The sequence below is a fragment of the Accipiter gentilis genome, chromosome Z (assembly GCF_929443795.1).
Source record: "Accipiter gentilis chromosome Z, bAccGen1.1, whole genome shotgun sequence".
NCBI lineage: Eukaryota > Metazoa > Chordata > Aves > Accipitriformes > Accipitridae > Astur > Astur gentilis.
The window spans coordinates 51,564,146-51,585,104 of record NC_064919.1 but is presented as its reverse complement, the minus strand read 5'-3'; the positions used below and the strand labels follow the sequence as shown (position 1 = coordinate 51,585,104).

General features: G+C 39.4%; 2 protein-coding genes across 7 annotated transcripts in view; both read left to right on the top strand.

Annotated features, from left to right (window-relative positions):
* The window catches only part of ADAMTSL1 (ADAMTS like 1), a 474,760-nt gene that overhangs the window by 266,962 nt on the left and 186,839 nt on the right, over positions 1-20,959 (top strand). Inside the window, exon 1 of one of the 6 annotated variants that reach the window (XM_049794313.1) lies at positions 16,834-17,132. The exons of 4 other annotated variants lie outside the window; for them this stretch is intronic. In XM_049794313.1, the coding sequence (XP_049650270.1) occupies positions 17,076-17,132 (57 nt within the window). In that variant the 5' untranslated portion in view covers positions 16,834-17,075. Of the gene's footprint in view, positions 1-16,833; positions 17,157-20,959 lie in introns of those variants that run through there. One more of the 6 variants, XM_049794312.1, reaches the window with a different exon arrangement.
* The window catches only part of SH3GL2 (SH3 domain containing GRB2 like 2, endophilin A1), a 579,749-nt gene that overhangs the window by 442,764 nt on the left and 116,026 nt on the right, over positions 1-20,959 (top strand). The window lies entirely within an intron of this gene.

Here is a 20,959-nt window from a genome sequence, read left to right as displayed (position 1 = left end):
AATTTTAAAATTACTAATTCTTTAAGTAGTTTCTGATTTTCACCACATGACTACCTATTGAACAATTGTCAGTCACTTATGTACACAGCAAAAGTCCATTTTGAATCAGTTGCCTGTATTGTAAGTTTAAAAGGCATTAAATTAAAATAAAATTATTTTTCTCATCTACCATTTTGAACTGACATTATTTTGAAATTTTGAAAAAAAATATGACTAAAGGTGTAGAAAGGATTTCTTCTTTCAGAAGAAGAATATACACAGCATTAATTTTCTGTTTCCTACTACCATTTTGTCTATTGTTTCTATCTTGTCATTAGAGAATTAAAATGCAAGTGACACTCCTTTCCTGCTTTTCCTCCTCCTTTCACACAAAAAACCAAAGGGCATTAGAGAATTCTGGTCTGTGAGTAGAAAAAATTATAAGCCTTAAGTACAATAACAGAAATAACTAAGGAAGATTGAATAAGACCCAGTGACAAAAATTTTCATGGTTAAAACCGGGCACTTCCAGTAACTTTTTAAATTTTTTTTGTCATTGATTGCACACTTTCTGTACAAATACTATCAAATTAAATTTTCAATGAATTTATTTTCATAGTTTTGTTATGTTGATCATTTAGTACCACATGAAATTTTAATTTTTTCAAATTACAAAAAATATATTATAAATAAAATATAAAATAGGTATTATAAAATTGGAGATGCAAAATCTCTTTTCTCTCCGGAAAATAAAGCAATCAAGCTGGTTCTTACTGTTCAAGTTTGATTTGGTCTCAGGAACTATTAGGATAAACACTAAAATGTATTTATAACAGGTATTGAATCAAGCATTGGACTCAACAGAAGAAGAGATTCTGGATGGCATCAGCTGTGGGATTTTGCAGATCTAGATAAGGCATCTGACCCCCATGGCTGAAAAACACAGCAAAGGAGAATATCATTATGCTGGTGGAAAGAGAGGGGCCCGGACAAAGCCGTGGTTTTAGCAGTGCTCCCCTTGCCCCTTGCTGGTGCTGTCCCTGTGCACCCAAGGGTGAGCTTTTTTTCAGTTCTCATCAGTTTCTTCTATCTACCTGCCTGTCACCCACACGTGTACTTCATTGTCCTGAAGGCCATTAGAAACTAGTTATTAGTGAAAATTACTCTCTCTGCAGTATCAGCACAAACATCACATGATAAGAATGACTTATCTGCATCTGTTGTAAGATAAAAGAAAAATAGTGTTATTTTAATTGATGACCGTCACAAGACCTGTCTTCTGCTGTGCAGACAAACATCTCTGACCTACTACAACACTAATCAAGCGGCAGGAAACCATTATCTTCTAACAAGATTCCTGCAGATTGGCTTTATTTCATAATTAGCTGTGAAGTTTTTTTTCTTGAGCTGATAGGGTTGTACTGAATTTTCTCTGTTTATAAGTTTGCTTTTTGTTTCTGTTCTTCTAAGGAAAAGCAAGGAAAAGAAAAAGCTTAAGAGAAAGCAAAAGACTTTTTAGTTGAACTTTCAAACAAAACTATATCACTATAATTATCGCTTGCAGTTAATGCCTACAATCTGTAAACTTGCAGTCTGGGCACTTGGCATTGCAGGCAGAAAACAAAATGTGCTCTGCTCCAGAGAGCTTTTGATATGCAGTGTCGCAGCTCTCAAGTGACTTGCAGTATGTAAGTCATCAAAGTTGACAAAATGTCTGTGAGAAAGGCTTTTCCTGCTTCTACAAGCATTTTCAAGCCCTCTGGTCTTCCTCAAAGGAGGGTGTCTAAGCAGAAAAACCACTTCTGTTCACTAGGACAAAATCTGTGTGTAGGGTCCCTATGCCTATTGACTTCATTTAGGTTCATCTGAAGGCAAAAACTGGCCCATTGCATATTACAGCATAAAATGGCATTATGCTGCTGAAGAATGAGTTTTAATATCTCTCCTATACAGACATTGAATTAATTTAAAGGGCACCAAAATAAGTTCTTTCACTTGTATTGATATGACTTCGTGTGAGCACCTTGCTTATTCCGTTCTTAAAAGAAACTGAATTCAAGTATCATCCAATTGAAGACATGTAATGAGTAGGGCTATACTGAGAATCTGACCCAGTTTTTTCCCTGGACACTGACAAGTTTTGTGAACAAAAGTGAATAGCCTACTTTTAAAGGTTAGTAAGGTGGCACATAGTACTATTTCTCATTGTTATTCAAAGAAGCAATCTTTTAATTAGAAACACAGCCACCGACCTAACAATGCAATGAGAGGCATGTTAATAAATACCAGAGGACCATGTGACGGTTCTGTTGCCCAGTGCTGCTTGGAAAGCAGCAGCCATGTGAAACACAGGCTACTCTGAGCACTGAAAATTGCCATTGAAAATTACATGCTCCCAGCTGTTATTTTTGCTACTGTCTGGGAGAAGGGGACAGATGTCATTTCCAGGGTACATCACCACCTCCTCTGGATTCTTTAATTCTTTGAGAAAGGGCAAGGATGGAAGAAAAGAGCTCATTAAGGAACCCACTATAGCAGTTTTACTGTCCACTTTGTAACGTGAGCAATTTTGCTGTTTTAACCTGGGGAAACATGCTAACCTTAAAAAGAAAGCCACCTGGTCTAGCACAGCAGCTTGCTATTCATTTCGAACAGCTGGGGCTAACCCAGTTGAGTAAAATTAAATTAATACAGCTATTTTCACATTCTTGATGGTGAGGATACTTTAATCTACTGCCTGTTGTCCTTCTGCTCTCTAATCTGGAGGGGATCTCGTTTTCACTCTAACAACCCTGGCCCTTCCTGGGGTACCAAGGGGACGTTTCAGGGTGGCGGTGGCGCTTGACTGCCAACGTGCCTGTGGGTGCACCCCTTCACAGCGGTGAGTCTTTCTTTCCGTCCAGTAGGACTTTGGGGGTTCATCCTTGACTGGCCCTTTAGTTTTTCTCCCTGTCATTCTCTGCAAGTTGTTTCCCGTCTTGCTGCTATTCTCTGCCTGGTCTTTTCGGCATACCCTAGAGGGGGCTGCTGCACCGCTGGCCTCTCCGCAGCGGTCGGCTGCTAACCTGGGTTCTGAGCCAGTCCATCAGCATCGCCAGACTCTTGCTCTTCCCTCTGGCACACTCTTCATACACACACCTGCACGCAGAGGTGCAGTATTCATGCCTGGCTGGCTTCTAGTGGCCCGTTTGGGGACCATTTCGGCGATGAGGGTGTGTAGGACAAAGCACAGTGACTTCATCATTCGAAATTGACACAGATGAGCTGCTCCTTATAAACCAGTAATCATGCCTAAAAGCGCACGCGGTATGTGTGAGAGAACATGCATTAACATTACATGGGGCTCCAACACCATATCTCCTAGCTATGAAATGGAACAAATACTGTAAAAAGTATGAAAGCAATCACCATGCTGACTCCTTGCTACTCCGGGCCCCTCACTGTCAATGAAGAACATGGTTTCTTCCAGGAATGCCATTTAATATCCTGGCTGTGTTTAAACAGTTCTGCCCACAGAACTTAATATGCAGACTTGATGGCACTAAAAATACTGGTGATTTAGTCTGCAGATTACTAGTTGTGGTTGTAAATCTGTTGTCATGCAAATGCCTAGGTTTTCCTGTTTATGAAAGCAGCTACTTTTTCATTAATCTCTGGGGCTGTATTTTGAAGATGAGGCATTCTTTCTGAGGAAGCTTATAAATGGAAATACTTAGCAGGGGTATAGAAAGTATGTAAAGCCTGATCCTATGCTGTTCAGTGGGTTTTCAGAAGAGTTCAGTGTCTCGTATACAGGCTTTTAGGCAGACATGTCAGGTCAATGCAAAGAATGAACTATGCAAACACGGGCCACCACTTAAAAAATGCACTTCCCGCAGAAGCACTACAATGCTGATGAATATACCTTTGCAAATCCTCTGGGTCAGGCACCGACATGTGTCATTAGTTACGTGAGTGCCTGGTATCTTTGGCTCAGGACGTTTTGGGGAATATGGCTTTTTATGTTCCCTGAAACTATATTAGTTGCTCCAGTTATGATACACAGGAAGGAAGCAGGATAAATCACAGCAAGTGATGACACACACACACACACATCAAGTGAGCATGTATTCATGCGCTTTCAAAAAAATCATGAAAAGTTTTCAGTCATACAAGGCACTTCAAAAATCTTGTGATGTAGAAGCCAGAAACTGCATGTCTAACACTGGAAAATCTGGCGTTATTTTCTAAGATGCATTGTTTTATGGTTGCCAAGTAGATGCAACTGAATCCTCTCTATACAGCTCTACCTCCTGTGTTGTCTTCATGAGACTAGTGACATCAAGAACAGGTCAGTCAACATTACTCAAACTGCTGTTTTCAGTTGATTATCTTTGACATAGAGTCTTATGTCTTGTTCTTACTAAGGAGCAAGAAATGATTCTCTGAAGTGCAATCAACCATCCATGTTCCTGAACCAAAGATTCAGTGAGAACCACTGTTTAGAAAATGTTCATTGTAATGGAAACTGAAAGAAATTTTAAGAGATGGGAAATGCAAGTATTAAAACTTTGTGCAAAATATTATTTGTGATCCAAATACATTGTTTAATTAAACTCATAACTATTTCTCCCTAATGATGCTTCTCTTTAATTACTTCCCCTTCTGGCAATAACCTTGAATAACATGTAAGGTTTTCTCATGTCTGGTGCAGGAGTGTATAAACTGGGGAAATGTCAAGCTGTCTGTCTGTGCAGGTCCAGCCCAGTGTTTTGCAGAACAGTGGGAGTACAGTCTACATGTTACATGGTGATGCCACAGTAAAACATTCTGACTCAGTGTTTCCCAGAAGAATAAAAGAAAACATACAATGAGTAGGAATAAAATATAGGTGGAAAAGGATGTCTTTTTCCTCAAGTACTGAATCTCAGCTGCAGCATTTGACTCTGCCCTGACCAACACCCACTCCGTTCTCACTGGAATCACTGGGCTGTTTGTCAGGCCAGAGTGAGCTGCTACTTTTTATTATGTAGTAAAAAGTACTTCTTTTTGCTTTTTAACTCTTTTTAAAACATTAAAATGCAGAGGGGAGCCTTAACTCAGCTCTGTCTCTTCCACAGCTTAAGTGGTGAAGCTACTGCTATAGTCATGCTTCAGGAAAATAAAATAAAGCCAAGGTTGAGAAAATTTGAACCAGTAATTTAACTAGTGTTTTATCAAACACTGTCCTTGGATGGGTGCACCAGGTTCCTAAAGGGAGCTCTGGATACCCGTTCAACAGGAAAAAATATATCATGATGTTACATACACTGAAATCAATTTGTTTTATTTTATCCCACCCCACCCAGTCACTGTAGAGGATGGAATGGTGTGTTTTATCTTCCTGGGTATCAGATAATAGATAATCAAAGCTGCTGTTTAATTAAAGTAGCTTTGAGCAGCATTACTTCAAACACAAAGCACATGACATCTGGGCATATGCTTAAAAAAAATTTATTTACCATTAAGCCAACTAGGCAGAGAGTGGTTTGGTGATCATTGACCAGGATCTTGACACTTCTAGACAATCTTCACTTGTGTTTAAGCATACCGTGCACTTCACTTGCCTTTATCTTATATTATCACATCTGAATGTGGAAAATAAAAGATACTTCTGAATCACATGGTGGTAACAATGCTAATGAATAGGCGTACCTATAAATTCCAAAACCTCAGTTTAATGTGACTCACACCGAAGAAACTGGCTAATTCTGTAGTTTGTCAGACACTTGGCACAGTGATCCTAAAATATGCATTATATTCACCAGGTGAGCCTCATTTGTATGTGGAATGTTTTTCATTGAGATGGATGTTTCTTTGGAAAGGCTGCCCCTAACCATGAACATTAGTGGGACAGTGGTATTAATGGCATACAGCTCACTTCTCAGCCTGCATTTTAAAGACTCCAAGAAAAGACTGCCTGTCAGTTAATGGACACAAAGCTCTATTGGACGAAAAGGCCTTAGAAATGTAAAGCCTAATGATTATAGATGGCACTGTAGGAGATGTATTAAAGACATGTAAAACTCCTGGTGTTACAGCTTCTGTTGCTAAGTGATACCACAAAACTACAGTTCTTTAACCTTACCCATTGCTGTTGCACAGCATTCCTGAGCAGTTTTCCTCTCCCTAAAGGATAGAGTTTTTTAGTTGGCATATATCTTTCTGAATGTCCAGCTACATACAGGTTTTAGAAAGCTGAGCCTTTGATGTACTTCATACAGATAAGGAAATAAGTATTATAGTATACTCTATTAGGCGTATAGTGCTGCATTGTTCTGTCAGTATGAAAGGTGCTATTTCATCTCTAGCTTCTTCCAGCTTACCTGCATTAGCTTTTCAACTGATGGTGGCATTGCAGGAAGTTATTGATGAGCTGACAGTATTTTATGATGCAACGACATGTCATTTACTCTGTCCATGTAGCGAAGGTCTGTGCTCATAAATGTTAAAGAATTACCAACAAAACACACCAACCCCCCCATCGCAATTCACAGAGAAGATACAATGCAGACCTGTAATACAAACATGTCTGATCTGCTTTATCTTTTACTCTGAACTTTAACAGACTAACAAGTCCATACATGTGCAGTCAAAGCCAGGAGGAGAGAAGGGAGAAGGGAGAAGGCAGAAGTAACACACAGTGGTGAAATGTAGCTCTTTACATATAAATAACGGTGTAAACCATAGTAAGCAATTAGTATTGCCTAGGTAATCTGCTCCATAGTCTTTCACGATTTAGATACAGTTCTTTCTTACTACATCAAAGCTTTTTGCAGAAGAATGACGTTTAGCCAGTAGTCCTGTTATACTCTTTTCCTGAACAAAGTCATACTCCAGTACAAGAATATTTCTTTTCAACTTCAATGCTGTTGTACAGGCAAATAAAATTACAAACCTAAGTGGTAAGAACAATTGTTAATGTCAAAAATACTTAAAAGCAAATTTTATAAATCAGGACTCAAATAAAAGAAAGAAGATAAGCCAAAAACTGCAATAAGATAGCTCCATAAAAATCTTTGTAAATTAAATGTAGAACAGATTATGCAGTGCATCATGAAGAAAGTATTGGAAACAATAGTTTTATTGGAAACAAGTGTGCATGAAATACAATATCCATTTTAGCGGATAAACTGGTTCAATAAAGCAAATGGTACCTGGAGACAGACAAATTATAATGATGGTTCCGAGAGGGGTTTTTTATAAGATACATGAAGATACTTTTGTTATAGCTATGACTTCAGGCAAGATGCTAGATGTTGCAAAAATACAGGCCAGTCTGTCAGAGACTGTCATATGAATTAACTAAAAAGACACTGTGAAAAGCTCTCAGAGAATCTGTGACATAGAAAGATGATGGGACTCTAAGCTTCTCCTGCATGGATAAAGGAAGTCCTTTTGTTTCTTAAATTTCTCATAATTATTATACCTTGGGATTAAGACATGCATGATGCAACAAGATACCTGACAATAGTAGATTCTCATGAGAATTCATCTGGTAAATGGCCTTTGAGGTTAAAGCTTTGAATTATAGTAGGGTGCAGGACTCAACCTTATGTGCTTTTCCCATGAAAAAATGTTGACACAGCAGGCTTTGAACCATTGAGTATGTGAATAAATGATGTTTCTAAATAATCTAGTCCTGAATTTCAGTTAAAGAACAATTATTCCCTTATTTGCTTACAAAGTTACTCAAAATCAGAAGTGCAATAGAACCAAATCATTTGGCTTCTGACTCTGAGTAACTCCAGCCAACCGAGTCCTGTGTGCTTATCCATGCAGCATTATCTGCTTGCCTCTCAACATGTCCTTTAATACCTTTTAATAACATATATTGACCAGCTTGATCAAAACAGACTGTGCATGGAGTTTGGGGGCAGATATTAAGTTCTTGCATGACTAAGGGGTTTAGTTTTCACTGATTAAAGCTGGTGAGGTTTATTTGTGAATGCCCCTTATCTTCCGTTGCTCAGAAATTTGCATCTACTGCAGTAATTTATTTGATTGGAGAATCACATTATTCTCATTTGAATGGAAGGTTTAATGCTCTTAGTCAAAGTATTTTTCTTCAGTTCCTCTATGAGTATTTGTCACACATAGTGCCATGATTATCTTTATCTTTGCTTGCCACTTGAAAGTCTTTCATTTTTGAAATTCAAATTATATGAGCATACATTGAATTACATGATAGAACAAATTTTAATACAGACTAAATGTCATGCAGATTAAGATTTTGCTCCCAATTTTCACCTGTTTTAGTTTGTAGAAGACCTTACTGAGCTCACTTTCATTATTCCTGATTTCTTCCAAGAATGAGGGAAGGATTAGGCTCCTTAAAATTATATCATCTAACCACATGTCTGGCTCAGTGCAAGCTACTCATATATTTACCAGCCACAATCATTCTTCAAATGTTTTTAAAAAGATCCTTTTCTGTGAAGATTCAGTCCACATATGGATTTGAATTTTGAGTTGCCAACCTTCATGAATTCAAACTAGAAGGTCAGTAGATCCCACCAGATGTAAACACAGGAAGTAAAAATTATTTTATTTTTCACCTGTTTCTCTGATAGTGAGAATATTTTCTGCTTAGCTCAAAAGAAGAATACTATTTGTCCTGTTTCACTGTTTCCTGTATTTCTACCATTTTGAAGCTGTTTAATACATCAAGTAGAAACTGCTGCTCTTTGCATAGTGAGCTGCAGTCCTGAGAAATTTAATATGGAACACGATAGCCTCCTAGTTATTAACATTATAATTTCTTCCAGTATTTTACTGGTTGCTTATAAATACATTTTTGTTACAACATAATAGTGCATTCATGGTCACGATTGTATACAGGTAGGAGTTGTTCACTTTTCTCAAATATTTGCAAGAAACATAAACAAAAACCATATGTTTCAAATATTTCACTGAATACCTTTTTCCACTTCTGTGCTTGAGATGCAGCCATTTGAGCCCTGTGCTGTTTCAAAATCCTGCCACTTGCCCTCATGTTTTATGACATATTCTTTATCTTTCTATATTTTTGAATGTGCTTTGTGCTCCAAACTGAAGATTTTTTTCTGTAACACTGACCCTCAATTCTTCTCCACCTCTGTGATTGTCACAAGAACAATATTGATTCCAGCTTTTAAACAGATGATTTAGGTACTTTTGTGCTATAATCCTTGCTGTTTGTCTGCATTGTTAGTCTTTATTAACTTGGCCAACTTGGGGGTAAGTACTCTGTGTCTTTTGCATGGAGAACCCCATTCTGACTGAGTGGGTGTTCCATCCACGTGGCATCTTCACTAGTGTTTTGATATTCAAAACTCTATTGCTAAGAAAGAAGGGTTTCTCCACTGCTTAAATATCTTGCTGGCTCGACATTTCAAAGTATGCTTTGTGCTGTCCAGGCATTCTCATTAATTACTAGTACAAGAGATGGGCCAAAACCCAAAAACTTTAAATCCAAGTCCTCTCCTTCCTCCACACCCCTAGTCTTTGGAAACTTTGGAAAACTGATTCCAGACACAGAGCTGAGTATCACAAATTGGCCAAACCTCAATCCCACCTCCCCCACCTTAGGGGTTTTCCAAATCCTGATCCAAAATTTACTCCCTAGTCTTCTTTTCTTCCTCATTTCTTTGTAAGATTCTTAAACTTGCATAGTCTTTCCTTGATGATACTTTGGCAGTTTCACTTGATTAATTTTAGGTTTGCTCACAATGGTCTAAGCCCACCTGTAGAACCTGAATTTTGTTAAGAAAAGGAAAGTGGAATAAAATCCCATTTACATTACAAAAGCTAAAAGCCATATAAAGAATTACCTATGCTTTACTGCTATAGAAGGATAATAAGACAAGTCAAAAGCTTTGTAAGTTAGCGGTCCGAAGAGGTTAAAAAGTGTCATACTTTTGTTTGTTTGTTTGTTTGGGTTTGTTTCTTCAGTGAAGTAATTTATAACTCATGAAGCTCCAACTGACTTCCAGCTTGGGTGGTTTACAAAAATATAGGCTCTATTCCTGAAATATTCAAAAGCAATGTCACCAACCCCAGTGTTGCTGTGTAATACCTCTAAAATCCCAAGCTTGATAGCTTGAATGATGACACTTCTAATAATTGCATGCAAACCTGTTTGTATCTCCTGTCTGTATGTAAGCCTCTAAAGATCATGTTTTCCTGTTATTTTTTGCCAACTGGGAGCCTAGAAACAGTTATGACAAGTAAAACTCATATATTAACCTGACATCTGAAGCTGGACCTGTGAGTTAAAAACCCAGTAATGACTGTGAAACTGGTCATGGACTTGCACAAGTTGTCAGCATAGAACACATCTCTTACTCGCTTGAAGTCCATCGCAAGATCTGGATGTGTTCTGTAAGGTAATGGAAGTGATCTGCAGTTAATGTCAATCTGCTGACATACTGCTCACAGTGTATTTCTTATTGCCATACATGGTTAAATGAGATTTACGTTAATTTGATTGCTCATGGAACTAACCAACCATGTCCATGTAGCTAAGGCTGTTAGTTTGCCTCTTCAGTGATCTTGTACAATTCCGCTCTCTGTCAGTGACTTCATGTACAATCATGGGCAAGTTAGTTAATCTCCCTGTACCTACAGTGCCCTGTTTGTAAAACATAAAAACAGTACTTCCTGTGTTTTGTGGGCTGTTCAGAGAGTATGGCATGTAAACAACTGTCAGAGCAAGCTGAGATAGAGTGCTAGCTGGGAGGCAAGAGGCGTGGAAAGACTGGAGATGATAAATAAATTGCACAGGCTTCTGACAGTATACTTGAAAAGGAGCATGCAGCAGTGCAACGATAGGAGAAACAGTGTTGTGTGAGTAAAAAAAATTGGAAGGCAGAGGCTCACTTTCCAGGAAAGTGTGAGTGGCCCAGAGTCATGTGTGAGCCCACTCACAGACAGGCACTGGGATGACTCTAAAAACAGGAATCCATTTTAGTCTGTCCACAAGGAGCATATCCAAAAGTTGAAGTTAAGGGTATGTAAGTGGCACACTGGGAAAGGAATAAGCCTGAGAGAGATAATGTTGGAAGAATGATGGGTACGTGCTTGTCTGTCTTACCCAGGATTCTCTGTCAAAACAGGAGGAGGAAGCAGTTTTGCATCTGCTGTTGCAGAATTCCCCTTTTTGCTGTCATAATTTAGATCTCAAGCAAGTCAGTTCAAGATGTTTGGCTCATCCACCAAATTACCACACCCTTCCAATGAAAATATGTGAATACAGTGTTAAATTATTGTGAAAAACACTGCAAGACTCTATAAACATTTAGATATTTTGGTGAGATTTTGGTTGAGATTTTTCTGCTGCCAAATGTTAAGGGCTATTACTGAAACACAACAGGTGTCTTAATTCACAAGGTAAATGGTGACCGTCTAACATGGGAAGGGGGGAGGTCTTTGTAGCTCATCACTTCAATGAGTGCAGTTAACATTTCTAGAAAGAAGCAGTCATCACATGTGAATTCACTCAATCTGTTGCCACAATTCCCGCAGAAGAAGCAACTGATCAGCTTCAATGTTGAAAACGCAAAATGTTTCATATGAAAGCATCTCATCAGTTTGATTTCTGCCCAGCTAAACAAAATGGATTAAGAAGTGTTACATATCATCTCTTTCTCAAGACTTCTCCTCATGTTAGATGTAGAGTTCGTGTGGGTGCCGAAGACAGAGAGGTCACAGCACACTGGTTCGGAGGTGACTTCACTGCACCCCAGTGCTCACGGCAACCAGTCTCTCATACAGGGCAAAGACTGGGTGAGTCTGAAGGCTGAACTATCTATCTATTGCCCTGCTAGGTGTGAATGAGGATGTTCATAGCCCTCAGAGGTATGTCGTTCCTGCTATTGTACCTTTGAATTTTATCTCAAGTCAGAGGTCTAGGTAAAGGTTTTGTATGCATCAGGTCATGTACACCTGGGTGAGCTTCACCCAGGCAGTCCAGGATATTGCAGTCCTTATAACTTTCATTCTAGTTTCTTTCATATCTACTGAAGACACACACAAGCACACACATATGTAAATGCAAATCCTATCTGAAGCTCCTTATAAAGCACTGGCTCCCTCCCGCTTCTCACTTTCCATACTTGCACAGGCTTCCAGGTTCCCAGAAATCAATCCAGGCTTATAAGAGAAAAAATCTAAGAATAGCTGCTAACTGAAAAAGTAAAATAAATAAAAAATCCTGGTTGCTACAGACCTGATGGCAAAAAAGAAGTCCAACCTCCAGGAAGAGACAGGTGGCTTCTGAGTGAAAACAGTAACATATTCTCCCCAGGGAGATCAGCTCCGAAGTTGAGTTCACTCTTTCCTGCTATAAAGCATATTGATGTTAACAGTTTTCTTCTGCCTGCACGTGTGTTTTTCAAATTAAGTATTGTTAAATCTGTAGAGCTTTAAATACTACTTCAGGCACCCTCCTTTGCTTCTACTTCCATGTCATATAACCTGCCATAGGTGTGCAGTGCCGATAACTGGCTCTGCTTCTCACAAACAGATGCACACTGATTTAATTTAAAGACCTGCCAGAGGTGAAGGAGAGTTGGAACTAATGACCAGTTGAGAAAGTGGAAGGGGTAGTTTTCAGGACACGGAGTAGCATGTATTTGTGCATTCACTCTCCCTGAGATGGTGAAGGGCTTACGTTTGTAATATCAGGGTTTCGAGGTGACATATTTGCATATGTATACTAAGAAAGTGATACTGAATGCAATCCTTGACTCATCAATCTCCAATATCAATTTTGCAAATGATCTTAAAGGACTCAGGATTTTATCTGTAGCATTAAGGTTTTGCTGAGAACAGCCTTTGTCTTACTGGTAAAACAAAGCGCTGGGCACAGTAGCACCATCCACATTGGCTAACACACCCCTTGAGGTTTCAGCTATTAATTCTGTGGCAGGTGGAAGCCTTTTATTGCTCTGAATTCTTGCATTCATTTGGGGTGCATGACAGAGAGAGATTTGGGGAATGAACAGAGCCTGAGGCTTTGCACCTTTCAGGCAATGTTACCTCATTTATGGCATATTTTCCTTCTTACTGTAGGCTTTACTTTTTAGTATATAGGCAACCCAAAAAGAAATACCCCCACCACCAAACTAGTGTTCAATATCTAGAAAGACCTTTCAGCAAGATAAATAAATGAACTCCACACAAAATGCATATATGCAGATAACAAAACCCTGGACCTGAACAGCAGGATATGGAGATGTTCAGCTCCAGAACACTTCCAGGCACTTCATGCCTTAAAGTAATTTTTCAGTAAATCTACACTTCTTTTTCAGTTTTTGTTTGTTTGTTTTGTTGTTTGGGGTTTTTTTTCAGTTAGGAATAACTCAAATGAACCTTCAGGTAGATGCAACACTGCCCTGCAGAAATTGGCAAATATTGGGCATGACTCCTCATTAAACCTGTATGCAAGAATTTGAGTAGACCTTTCCTTTGGATTCATGTAAGTTTCCATTCCTTGAATTTCGCTTTGATTTCTAGGTTCAAATATGTGCAGAAAACTGAGAGACAAACTGTTGAAAGTATGATCGTGTGGTTTCATGAAAAAATTATGGGGTTTGCATCAGTATTTTGTGAAAACAAAATTCAAGCTGCATTTTAGAATCTGGTCTGAATTTTAAATGTGCAACAAAATATCAGGTCTAATGAATGTCATACAATTTACAATGCTATTATGAACATTTTGCTGCTCTGCTACTGATTAAACACATATCTTGAAGAAACAAAGCTCTTCTTTATAGCTAATTCACCTTTTCAACATGTCTGAACATTGCAGGCCACATATTTGGTAACATTACTGCAATATCTTCAACTCACTACAAGAAAGACACTGAGGTGCTGGAGCGCATCCAGAGAAGAGCAACAAAGCTGATGAAGGGTCTAGAGAAGAAGTCCTGTGAGGAGCAGCTGAGGGAACTGGGGTTGTTTAGTCTGGAGAAGGGCATGCTGAGGGGAGGCCTTATTGCTCTCTACAACTGCCTGGAAGGGGGTTGTAGTGAGGTGGGTGTCGGTCTCCTCTCCCAAGTAACAGGAAATAGGACAAGAGGAAACAGCCTTAAGTTGCACAGGGGAGGTTTAAACTAGATATTAGGACAAATTTTTCACTGAAAGGGTTATGAAGCATTGGAACAGGCTGCCCAGGGAAGTGGTGGAGTCACCATCCCTGGAGCCATTTAAAAAATGTGTAGATGTGGTGCTTAGGGACATGGTTTAGCAGCGGAATTGGCAGTGTTAGGTTTATGGTTGGACTGGATGATCATAAAGGTCTTTTCCAACCTAAATGATTCAATGATTCTATTCTATGATTAACTTCATTCTCTTGCCATCACTCTCCATGCAAAATCCCTATAAGATTCAGTGAGAGGTCCATAAGCAGAAAAATGGCAGGATACATGGAATCCAAGTATAATCCAGTTATTCCATCGTAGATGATTTAGTTATCTATTGAGACTATTGTACTGATAAGAAGATTCTCCAAGCCTTCCTTTTAAAAACTCCACCTTCTCCAAAGTTGAACAAGAAATGTCCAAAATCAGAAATTCTGAAATGGGCTTATGTAGTGTTAGTGCAACAACTCCAGTTAAAAGTTGGGCTAAGGAAAAAAAAAAGAAAGAAAGAAAAAGACAAGCATATGGTTATGAAAACATCCTTCTCAGTTGTTTCATTCATTGTAAGCCATGTAATTATAATAGCAGCAGTTTTGTTTTTTTAAAATAAAGCAGTCATCATTTCATCTATTCAATGTTACAAACCTTGCTGTTTACCATAAAAATTTGGCCTTGAGAATTTTGTGTACAGGAATTCCAGGAGATATCTTTAAGTACTTCTCCTATGATGTTAGTCTTCTTGGGGTAAAGAGTGTGGGAGAAAACAGACAGCTGTGGCCAGGAGATGTAAGGCAAAAATCCTTTTGTGCAAGTCTTAGGGTTGTGTTGAAACTGCTGGTGAAGCAAAGGATTTGGGGGCTTTGTGTAGTGGCGGTGGTATTTTTAAAAGGTACCCTAGACTTTTAGTAAATTTATATGTTTAGTTTTCAAGGGCAATAGGAGAAGTTGTAAATTCTGCCATGGTGTCATCCTATGATGGCTTCCCCACCTCTGAGCCACAGGGTGGTGCAAAGTGGTCCATCCCTCACCTCTCCACCTGGAAGTCATTTCTGAAGTTGCTGTGTGAGGGGATTTGTACACACAAAGGACTCACTGGTGGTAGAGGAATCTTAGTACCCATTTTAGACCTTTTCTCACCCCTGCTATGTTCAGTCCACGTAGCTGGTTTTCCAATATAGCCCCTTCCCAAATATAGCCTTTTCAGTCTTCCTGGCCCTGTTTCCTTGCCTGCCAAGTCCAAAGGTCCCCAACCAAGCTACTGCTGGCCAGGACAAGCTGAAATCTGTTTCTTCCACTGTTCCTAATTACTTTTGTTTCTTGTTCTAAATTTCTCTCTTCATCCTAATTTCCCAAGTCCAGCTCTGTCTAGTTGATCTCTTTTCTGTTTTGGCCTTCAGATATCTTCAGCATCTATGTTCCTGTTCCTGTTCCATGAAGCCAGACGCTCTTCTTTCCTCCTGACTTCCTAACATACGTGACTCCTTTTTTTCCCCCCCAGTTCTTTCCCTCTTGCAAATTCTGTATCACTCTCCATCTGCTCGTCCAGCTTTTTCTCCAGGCTGTTCTTCTTTTCTACTGATGTGCAGTTCTCTTAAATGGTCTGTGGTCTACACTTGCTCTATTTTCCTTTCTGTCTCCAGTCCCGGTGCCTTAGCAGAGTTTCCCTTTCTTCTGCTAGCTTCTGACTTCAGTCACTTTTCAGGCTTATTGCTAGCATACTGTTCTCTACCCCTAACACACATGGACCTTACTTTTCTCCTTCATTGTCTGAGCTTACTGAGGTACCACAGTTAAGACCTTAGGGAAGACAGGGCTTTCTGCATGCCCATCTGGACATAGAATGCCCTGAAGCACCATAATGTTGTGACTGCAAGAGACGTCCAGGTCAGCCCCATGTAGGAGAATGCCTACTGCGTTCAGAAAGAGTTCTTGGATCCAGTTTGCAGTTTCTGCTTCAGAAAATAAACAGACAGACAGACAGAAAAAAAAAAAAAAAAAAAAAAAAAAAAAAGGAATAGCTGGAGACTTCAGGCAATGCAGGGGCATAGGCATGCAAACTGCATGAATCCTTAACACAGTAAGAGCAGTGATTTGAAACTCCTATCTGTCAATACTTAAAAGGCAGAGTTCCCAACTTTCCTAAGTTGTGTGATTCTTTGCCTTTCTGTGCAAAATTCTTCCTCCCATAAGCTCACTTTCCTTCTAATGCAGAATGGGGTAGGTTTCAAATTTCCCCCAAAAGAAAGAAGTAGCGACAGAAAAACCGTCACTCAGTCCTGTTAGAAACATTCCTAGTTTACAGTTTGGGAGTGGAGTCAGACTCCTTTATTGCTGAACAAACGGTGTAAAAGGCTTCCAGAGAGCATTTTTCTGTGAAGAATGCAAGGCTTTAGTAAAACATACATTCTCCCTGGAGGATTTCAGCATTTTCCGATTGGTGCCTTTTATGGCATACGCTATGTATTGACACAGATTAAGTTTCCCTCCTGTCTGGAACAATGCATGCTCGGGAGGAGAGCTACTGACCTAGCAATAAGCATGAACAGCTCATGGCAAGTGGTGGAGCAGAGCTCCTGGAGGACGGCTAGCTGAAGGCAGAGCGCTCCCTTCAGCTGTGCCGTTCTGACTCCCTCCTCCTCCTTCTCCCCCTCCTCTCTCTCTCTCTTTTTCTTCCCCTCTGTCCTTCACTGTTACCCTTTCCCTAGACCCCTTGGCTTTGTTGTGCTGCTTGTCTGACTAGCAAGAGGGGGATTGGCTGCTCGCCGGCTTAGGGAGCGCTTCCCCGCGGCTCACCCCAAGCCACCCACCCACGCCTGGGTCAGGAAATGTGAGCAGAGCTGATGGAGGCGGAGAAGCAGGGCTGAAGGTTCGCACCGGCGCTGGATGTGACAGCAGGCAGCCGAGCGCTCCGCAGCCTGTGCAGCGTCCGACCCCGGGTCCGGCACGGACCTGACCATGGAGGGCTGCCGCTGGGCAACTGCTGGCACCCTGCTCCTGGCTTCCCTCATCCTGGTAAATGCCGTTTCTTTCCCGCAAGTATGTGTCGATTGCAGCTGATATCGAGTCTGTGTGTATATATGCGCGTGGGTATGTTTTTAATCTTTAGGACTGCAGTTAGAGAGAGTTTGTTTTGAACACATCCTGTAACTCCTGTCCTCTCTGAAGTATTGCAGGCGTGGAGCCTTGATATTGTGAGTTGCTGCAGGTAGAATCAAGAAGTTGATGTTGGCATCACTTTTATAAACTTGAGAGCAACGACCTGTGAAGGGTGATTTAGCTGCCTGGGACTTAAAGAAGAGCTGTTTCTCCCCTCTTTAAATCAAACTTTATCATGCTGTAATGTTCCTGAAATTTTCTTCCTTGCTAAAAAAAACAAAAGAGAAAAAGTATTTTTCAGTCGTGCGCATGCAGAGAAACAAGGTACAGCATGTACCGAACTTTTTCCTGCAGCCAGTTTAAATAAGCTCTCATTACTGCTGTAACTCATTACAGAGACAAGTTTATACCAACTTCTAAAAGATACATTATGTGATATCTGGTATACTTCAGGGCTGCAAAGCCAATCATTACTTTATGATTTTCTCACATACTTCCCCTCATTATCCTGATAGGATGCTCTACAGCTGAGCGCTGTAGCTCTGCTGTTTGATTGAGATTAAATGTTCCATTTTAACTCATACTTAATTTTGTAAGTATGAGCTGTATGTTTGCTATCAGAAAATCTGCAGTAAGAATAGTAATATGCACACGCATTCTTGGCATACATGTGTATTGTCTTTTTCTGAAGATTTGACTGAATGTAGTCATTCAAATAGGAAAGAATCTTAAAGAAATGTACGAACTTTATAGCAGCTTGCATCTTCCTATTTATCTGTATAATACAATCTATGATAATCATTGTAAACTAATCTTAAGACATTTTTTTAGCAGCCAGATGGGGACTTAAACAATGGGATAACCCTATTCAAAATGCTTATTAAAAAATATTATATGACTTTTTTTTAAAAAAATTGAATATAGAATCACTAAATACTAACTAATCACAAGGAATAAGTGCTGTCTGGATTGATCTAAAAGTCTTATTTTGTTTAAAGGTCTATTATCCATTTAAAATACTGAATTCACACAAAACAGCATAAAGTCAGCATAGATTTTCTTTCATTTATGAAAATGAGAAGTTTATAACCTGATGACTATAATATGTTATGAGTCAATCCTGCAGTACTAATTTAGGGAAGATCAACAGGAGATATGACTCAACAAGACTGTGTAAGGACTGTAGGATTTGGCCCCATGTTAAGCTCATACTCATAACATTTGTGCTTCACTCTGCTGCTTGTGAATTAAGTTCTCAGTCCCTAATTCATGAAAATAAATAGTGCATTCCGCTGCCAACTATTATGCATTATGTTCCATACTATAGTAGTTTGTATGACTTACCCTGCCGCAAGAGATTTCCCCCCCACCTCCCACCAAATCTTTGTGCCTCAAGAATAGTGATGTGAAGCAAGCTTAACTTTCTTTTTGAATCAGACTATTCTTTTGCTCTTTCCATACTCAGGAAAATCTCTCACTTGCTTTCAGCAGGAGATTAGGTAAACATGCAAGAATTTGACTTATAGTTGGCTAGAGATAGAGGTAAGTTGTAGGATACCTTGGATACATGTTACTACTGTAGTTCATTGCAGCATGAGGTCACACAGGGCATAGTAGAAAGCTCATGGATGTTTTTGAGAAAAAAAGAGTCATTGGGCCAGGTGTGTAACCTGGCTATTAGCCTCGTAGGTATTAGCCTTTAGTCAAGTACGTGGAATTAGTTTGAAAACTATGACAATCAGCATTTCAATTTATGTGTTACACCTTGTATCTCTCTAAAACCCCTGTCTTGCCCACACTGAGAAACATGAGCAGCTTCTAGTCATGTAGCACTCTAGTGACATCAGCAGAAGTTCACTAAGGCTAGGTAACAAATGCTTACAGAATTGGTCTTCCAATAATTTATCACATGTTCCAGTATTTTCAGTAAGGCACTGTAGAGCAAAGTAGCACCTAAACTCTTTGTTCCGCACCCTTGCCTCAGTAATGAGGTTGCATAGCCCAGATGTGCACAGTGCATGCTCTCACATGATGCTAAGGGGATGGACAAGCCCACAGGCAGTATCAGCAATAACCTCTCCTGTTACCATCATTAGCCAGCAGGTAGAGTCTACTTCAGGGCAGATGACCTGGAGTGGTGTAGTACTGAGTGTAGCTCACTACCCCATCAGAGTTCTTAACCTTCTTCAGAAGAAATTGTATTCATTTTCGGTTGAGTGGTGTTTCGGTAAGGTCTGTGGGGGCTCAGCAGTTTATTGTTTAACTGCCCTAGAACTTGCTCCATACTCAGACATCCAGTATCCCTGGCATAAATGGGAGTTAGGTACTTTCATGGTTACTTTTGAGAATCTGAGCCATAACACTAGATGTCTGTTTTGAAAAAGTAATATCAGACTGAAAGTCTTTGCAGACTAAGACCAGGTATTTGGAGAATTTTGCTCATTGCTCTGTGAACTTTTGCATGCTAAGGAAATATTAGCGCACCACTTTTACAAGAAACAAAAGAAAGCAGGCAATCTATTCTGAAGATTCCCTTTTCTGTTTGTTTAAAAATAAAAGCCTAACACAAGCAAATCACAGTTGTCTAACTCAAAGGAAATGTGGCCAAAACCATAACCAGCCATGTGTTCATCTGAACTTGAAGTCAAATCACTTCATGTCAGAAGGGCATTTAATCACATTTGCATTTGTTGTTTGCATCTTTTCAGCAGCTTTTTTTTCTCTCTCTCTTGTTGCTGTTGTGCTACTTACAGAAATAACACTAGGAACTGTAATAAAGTACATGTGTTTTTCTGCAGGATTTCTTTCTTTTGCTGTGCTAATTTGTACATGGAAAATAGTCAAATACAATAGTCCATTCCTTCCAGGCTCTTTGGCATTACATTCCCCTATTATCTAACTGGGTCTGTCTTGGATGACCACAAGCACAATTAGCCAGTGGAATGAATATGATGTTTCTTGTTTACATCTGAATGTACAAAGCTTGACAGTTTTTCCTTTCATGTGTAGATAGGTCTACCTACTGTTGTATGTCTGCTCCTCTGTTTCTTCAACTGTAGCTGTATAGAGCAGGATTTTTCCAGTACAGGGTCCAAAGTGTGCACATACATTTTCATGCATAGTCATGCCTATGTAGATATTTGATCACATCAGTTGGGTAAAATGCACTGAAATACAGAGTACAGATATACAAAGCTAAGATTTATTCATGTGAAGCAGTGCAAAATTTCTCACCCTTGTGGTTTGTTGCCAGTGCTGCTGTGCTCTGAATGTCTTGTCTATAAAACAAAACAATGTCTTACATGAAGGTCTAGATAATACCAAGTATGTATACTCATCACTTTCTTCTTACATTCCTCTAGAATTTTGTGTTTGGACTTATTTTATTGATCTCTGCCTTCAGATTTTTTTTTTAAGTATATCATTTATTAGCTCTTTTTCTACCAAGTGCAAAGGCTTTCATGAACTGAACTAAGGTTGTGTTACAGGTTTTTTTTCTTTTGGACTTCCATGGATGGGAGTCAGTACTTTATGTAGGCTGTTGAGCTATTGGTCTGCCCCTCAAATGTCAGTAAAGTTAAAAATGTTTTGTTTTAATGACTTCTGCTAGATTCATATGTTTGGCAAAGAATAGTAAAAGGAGCTATGAAATTGAACACTGTGGAGAGTCTAAACATTGTAGTATAGTCACCTGTAGTCATGGATCTGTCAGCTGGATAAACTTATATGCTTAGGAGGTTCAT